Source organism: Thalassophryne amazonica, chromosome 7 (genome assembly GCF_902500255.1).
Source record: "Thalassophryne amazonica chromosome 7, fThaAma1.1, whole genome shotgun sequence".
NCBI lineage: Eukaryota > Metazoa > Chordata > Actinopteri > Batrachoidiformes > Batrachoididae > Thalassophryne > Thalassophryne amazonica.
In genome coordinates, this window is record NC_047109.1 from 9,992,145 (window position 1) to 9,998,144 (window position 6,000).

The 6,000-nt window shown below is 40.4% G+C and overlaps 1 protein-coding gene across 1 annotated transcript in view; it reads left to right on the forward strand.

The window, feature by feature from the left end:
- Positions 1 to 434, forward strand: part of LOC117513614 (lysosomal-associated transmembrane protein 4B-like) — a 37,632-nt gene extending 37,198 nt beyond the window's left edge. Inside the window, exon 7 of the mRNA XM_034173835.1 lies at positions 160 to 434. Coding sequence (XP_034029726.1) covers positions 160 to 240 — 81 coding nt within the window. The 3' untranslated portion in view covers positions 241 to 434. The remainder of the gene's footprint in view (positions 1 to 159) is intronic.
- The last annotated feature ends 5,566 nt before the right edge of the window (positions 435 to 6,000 follow it).

Below are 6,000 nucleotides of genomic sequence, written 5' to 3' on the forward strand. Positions count from 1 at the left end.
AAGTTCATTATAATGAAGTTCTGTTGAACATTCGGTGAGGCTGTTGTCACTAACTGATTTTGAAATTTTCACACTTTTGCCTTAAAACATGCTAGCATCATTTGTAGCAATTTTTTTCGTGTCCCATCACAGTAAATACAGGCTTTTCTTTATTTCCAGGTGCTGTTACCACCGTACGACGACCCTTTTGCTGTCCTTCCCAAGCCGCCTCCTCCACCGTACTCCACTGCCACAGCATGAAAATGCTCCCAAATGAGACCGCAGCTAACTTTACACACCACACTGCCTCCCCAGTGCACATTTGTAGATTGTAGCTGCACACTTGTAGACCATCCGTGCACGCACTGATGTGTACAAAACACCACCACCACCACATCCTTTTTATTATTTTGTAGTACCATGCATCCTGAAAGTATTCACAGCACTTCAGTCTTTCCACATTTTTATGTTACAGCTTTATGTTTTTCCCTCAAAATTCTACACACAAAACCCCATAATGATAACATGAGAAAGTTTTAGTTTTTTCTCAAAATGTATTAAAAATAAAAAACTAAGAAATCACATGTACATAAGTATTCACACCCTTTGCTCAATACTTTGTTGATGCACCTTTGGCAGCAATTATATTCTCAAGTGTTCTTGAATATGATGCTGCAAGCTTGGTGCAATCGGATTCAGGTCTGGGCTCTAGCTGGGTGACTCAAGTACAGTCACAGAGTTCACAAACATTCACAAACATGACGCCTGGCATTCATGTCAAAGAGTTCAATCTTTTTTCTCATCAGACCAGAGAATTTTATTTCTCATGGTCTGAGAGTCCTTCAGGTGCCTTTTGGCAAACTCCAGGTGGGCTGCCATGTGCCTTTTACTAAGGAGGGGTCTCTGTTTGGCCACTCTATCATACAGGCCTGATTGGTGGATTGCTGCAGAGATGGTTGTCCTTCTGGAGGGTTCTCCTTGCTTCACAGAGGATTGCTGAAGCTCTGACAGAGTGACCATCAGGTTCTTGATCACCTCCCTGACTAAGGTCCTTCTCCCCCGATCGCTCAGTTTAGACGGGCAGCCAGCTCTAGAAAGAGTCCTGGTGGATCTGAACTTCTTCCATTTACAGATGATGGAGGCCACTGTGCTCACTGGGACCTTCAAAGCAGCAGAAAAGTTTCTCTACCCTTCCCCGGATTTGTGTCTTGAGACAATCTCAGAGGTCTACAGACAATTCCTTTGCTGTCATGCTTGGTTTGTCCTCTGACATGCACTGTCAACTGTGGGACCTTATATGTAGACAGGAGTGTGTCTTTCCAAATCATGTCCAATCAACTGAATTTACCCCAGGTGGACTCCAGTTAAGCTGTAGAAACATCTCAAGGATGATCAGTGGAAACTGGATGCACCTGGGCTCAGTTTTGATATTCATGACAAAGGCTGTGAATACGTATGTACATGTAATTTTTTTTTTTAATAAATAAAAAAAAAAAAAAAACTTTTTCACATTGTCATTATGGGATATTATGTATATAATTTTGAGGGGAAAAATTTATTTCATCCATTTTGCAATAAGGTTTGTAACATAAAAAAGATGTGGAAAATGTGAAGCACTGTGAATACTTTCCTGATGCACTGTAAGAACTGTATTTTCTGGAGTGTAAGCCAAACCTGTCAAGAAATGTTCCTCTTGAAGAGGAAGAAACAAATGTAAGTTGTTCCAGAGTACAAGTTGCACCTTTTTTCTGTATTGTCAACTCTTTAATTTGGGATTTCTGTGCATTGTCGTAGTGCATTTATTTTGGTTTGGAGTTTCTTTTGTTTAGTAGTGCATTGATTCCTGGGAAAACCTACATTACTAGTTATTATGCAACTACGACTAATAATAATGATAATTATTATTATTAATGATGCATAATTTTTTGGCCTATAAGTCACACCAGAATATAAATCGCAGGACCTCCAAAACTAGTAAAACAAAAACCTACACTCCAGAAGATACAGTGGACTGACTTTAACTTCTATCCTTGCCTGTATAATGTGCTTTTCTATGCATTTGAACTGGTTGAACTAACATAAGAAAGAACTGGGACATTTGAAAGGTGGATGATATAGTATTTCTGTTAACTGTGTTTATGCTGTTTATGTAGTTTAAATAATACTTTTTGAGTCTAGTCTTTGATAGATGTACTAATGCACATATGCATAAAATGATGCTATTATTTCCTGCAGTAATGCGTGAAGTGTGTTTGTTTTAATTTTGTTCATGATCAGGGATGGGTTGCTTTTATCCTTTACTTTAAAGCTACAGTGTGTTGGATTTAGTGTCATCTAGTGGTGAGGTTGCAGAGTGCATTATGTCATCACCCTTCACAATACTGTTTCCTTTTATGTTTTTGCTTCTTTGCCCATGGGGATTTATGCTCCCTTCCCTTCTTGTGTTAAGTGACGTACAGTACCCGTCAAAGGTTTGGACACACTTTCCCATTCATTTGAATGGTAGAGTATGAGCTGCCATTCCCAAAAAATACTGTTCTCAAACTTGTTAGCCTGCATTAAACTCGTAGGCAGTGTACTAATGAATAGATAACTGTAGTCCTATTTGGCTGGGATTAATTGTGTATGGGAAGGTGGGGTAAAATAATTACCAAAGTTCATCAGTGATTTTTATCCAGTCCAAATGCACCATTTCAGTCATTTTGACTGAGTACACGTTCACGTTTTACCTTCTGTTAATCGGTAGAAATCTCAGGTTATATTAATCCTGTGTGAATAGAGGTATCAATACAGATGAATCCAGTTAACTTGCGCATGTGTATGTCACGATTCGGCTTTACTCACAGTTGCTTTGTGGACCCAGAAAATTTTGACTGCTGTATTATATACTGTATATTTTTACATTTTATAGTTAAGGGGGCTCACCTGTAATATTCTCTAGAAAAGAAGTTTTACGCTGTTTATCTCAAGTATTTAAGTGCTTAAAGAGGCATTTTGAAGACAATCACTGAGACAGCAGCAGAAATATTACATTCATGCTTGAGTTTTATTTCTGTATTATTTCTGTGTCAGTTTATTCACACATCACAGTTACAAAATCATGTAAACATGTTCATGTTAGCGCTTCAACTATGTTCGTTTCCTCACTGTGGGTCTTTGATCCACGTGCTCTACTTTGGCACAGAGTGCACTGTGAACAGGCTGTGCACCTCTGCACGGAGAAGGAAAATATTATGAAGTCCATGGGATGGGAAACACTTTCTTATGCATTTGTATGAAAGGCATTTGGAACACCTGCTTTGGTACACTGGGTGTGCACTGTTGTATGCAGTGTGCACAGCACATACTGCAAGGAGGGAAACCAACAGCTAACTGGACAGAATCTAGACAGTGGAATACAGACCATAGAGATAAATCCATATTATTCAGCCTTGTAATTTTATTTTCTTCAAGTATATATATATATATATATATATATATATATATATATATATATATATATATATATATATATATATCAATCAATCAATCAATTTTTTATATAGCGCCAAATCACAACAAACAGTTGCCCCAAGGCGCTTTATATTGTAAGGCAAGGCCATACAATAATTATGTAAAACCCCAACGGTCAAAACGACCCCCTGTGAGCAAGCACTTGGCTACAGTGGGAAGGAAAAACTCCCTTTTAACAGGAAGAAACCTCCAGCAGAACCAGGCTCAGGGAGGGGCAGTCTTCTGCTGGGACTGGTTGGGGCTGAGGGAGAGAAACAGGAAAAAAAAAAAAATATATATATATATATATGTAAAGTAGTGTTCAGAATAATAGTAGTGCTATGTGACTAAAAAGATTAGTCCAAGTTTTGAGTATATTTCTTATTGTTACATGGGAAACAAGGTACCAGTAGATTCAGTAGATTCTCACAAATCCAACAAGACCAAGCATTCATGATATGCACACTCTTAAGGCTATGAAATTGGGCTATTAGTAAAAAAAAAGTAGAAAAGGGGGTGTTCACAATAATAGTAGTATCTGCTGTTGACGCTACAAACTCAAAACTATTATGTTCAAACTGCTTTTTTTCACAATCCTGTGAATCACTAAACTAGTATTTAGTTGTATAACCACAGTTTCTTACGAATTCTTCACATCTGCGAGGCATTCATTTTGTTGGTTTGGAACCATGATTTTGCTCGTTTACTAGTGTGTTTGGGGTCATTCTCTTGATGAAACACCCATTTCAAGGGCATGTCCTCTTCAGCATAAGGCAACATGACCTCTTCAAGTATTTTGACATATCCAAACTGATCCATGATACCTGGTATGCGATATATAGGCCCAACACCATAGTAGGAGAAACATGCCCATATCATGATGCTTGCACCACCATGCTTCACTGTCTTCACTGTGAACTGTGGCTTGAATTCAGAGTTTGGGGGTCATCTCACAAACTGTCTGCGGCCCTTGGACCCAAAAAGAACAATTTTACTCTCATCAGTCCACAAAATATTGTTATATGGCTGGGGGGGCCTGGCTGCCGGTTTGTTTGTCTTTTGGTTTCCTCCCGGGTGGCTTGCGTTTGGGACTGGGTGGCTGTGTTGCTGAGGCTGTCAGGACCTCACCCTGATCACCTGCGACTCGTCGGGACTCACGGCTGTGGTGCATCTGGATGGATTGGAACATGTTGGCATTTGAGACTGGAGTGCACGGTGTGTATTTGCCAGGGACTCGACCTTGTGACCAGACGGGTGAGATCGTTGTCTCGGGAGCCATCTCATCAACAGCGGATGCTGAGAACGTCCAGGTTTGATGCACAGTCGGTGAAAGAGGAGGGGGTGAGGTCTCACGCTCGTCAGCACACTTCCTGAGGTACGTTAGATTTTGTGACTAACAGTTATACAGTCAGTAAATGTGGTGTCCCTCACACCTTATTGTATTGAGCTGTTTGTTAGTCATGTATCAGCTTCCACTGCAGTGGAGTTTTGTGAACAGGAGGTTCCATGCCTGCAGGTTGGGAAGCTGATCAGTAATCAAGCCAGGAAGTGTTTGCTGTTTGTACACCTTTAAGTGTTCTGTGTGTAGAGTGTGGACTCACATAATGGTTCCTTCTTTCACAGACTCGGTTGTTGCGGCCACCTGGGGGGTGTCGGCGGGGTCCTTGGGTCCGAAACAGCTTCTGGCTCCGGACCGTTAGCGCTGCTGGGAGCGCACCACGCCAGGCCGCACCTTTTTGTTATATTATCACTGTTATGTATTAAATTCAGTTAGCCTTTGAACCGTGCTCTGCTTATTTCATACTGGGTCCTTCAAACGCTGGTCGGTTCTCCGAGCTGCGTCCGACACATAACAAATATTCCTCCATTTCTCTTTAGGCCAGTTGATGTGTTCTTTGGCAAATTGTAACCTCTTCTGCATGTCTTTTATTTAACAGAGGGACTTTGTGGGGGATTCTTGCAAATAAATTAGCTTCACACAGGCGTCTTGTAACTGTCACAGCACTTACAGGTAACTCCAGACTGTCTTTGATCATCCTGCAGCTGATCAATGGGTGAACCTTTGCCATTCTGGTTATTCTTCTATCCATTTTGATGGTTGTTTTCCGTTTTCTTCCACACGTCTCTTTTTTTTTTGTCCATTTTAAAGCATTGGATATCATTGTAGATGAACAGCCTATAATTTTTTGCACCTGCGTATGTTTTCTCCTCTCCAATCAACTTTTTAATCAAACTACGCTGTTCTTCTGAACAATGTCTTGAACGTCCCATTTTCCTCAGGCTTTCAAAGAGAAAAGCATGTTCAACAGGTGCTGGCTTCATCCTTAAATAGGGGACACCTGATTCACACCTGTTTGTTCCACAAAATTGACGAAGTCACTGACTGAATGCCACACTACTATTATTGTGAACACCCCCTTTTCTACTTTTTTTTACTAATAGCCCAATTTCATAGCCTTAAGAGTGTGCATATCATGAATGCTTGGTCTTGTTGGATTTGTGAGAATCTACTGAATCTACTGGTACCTT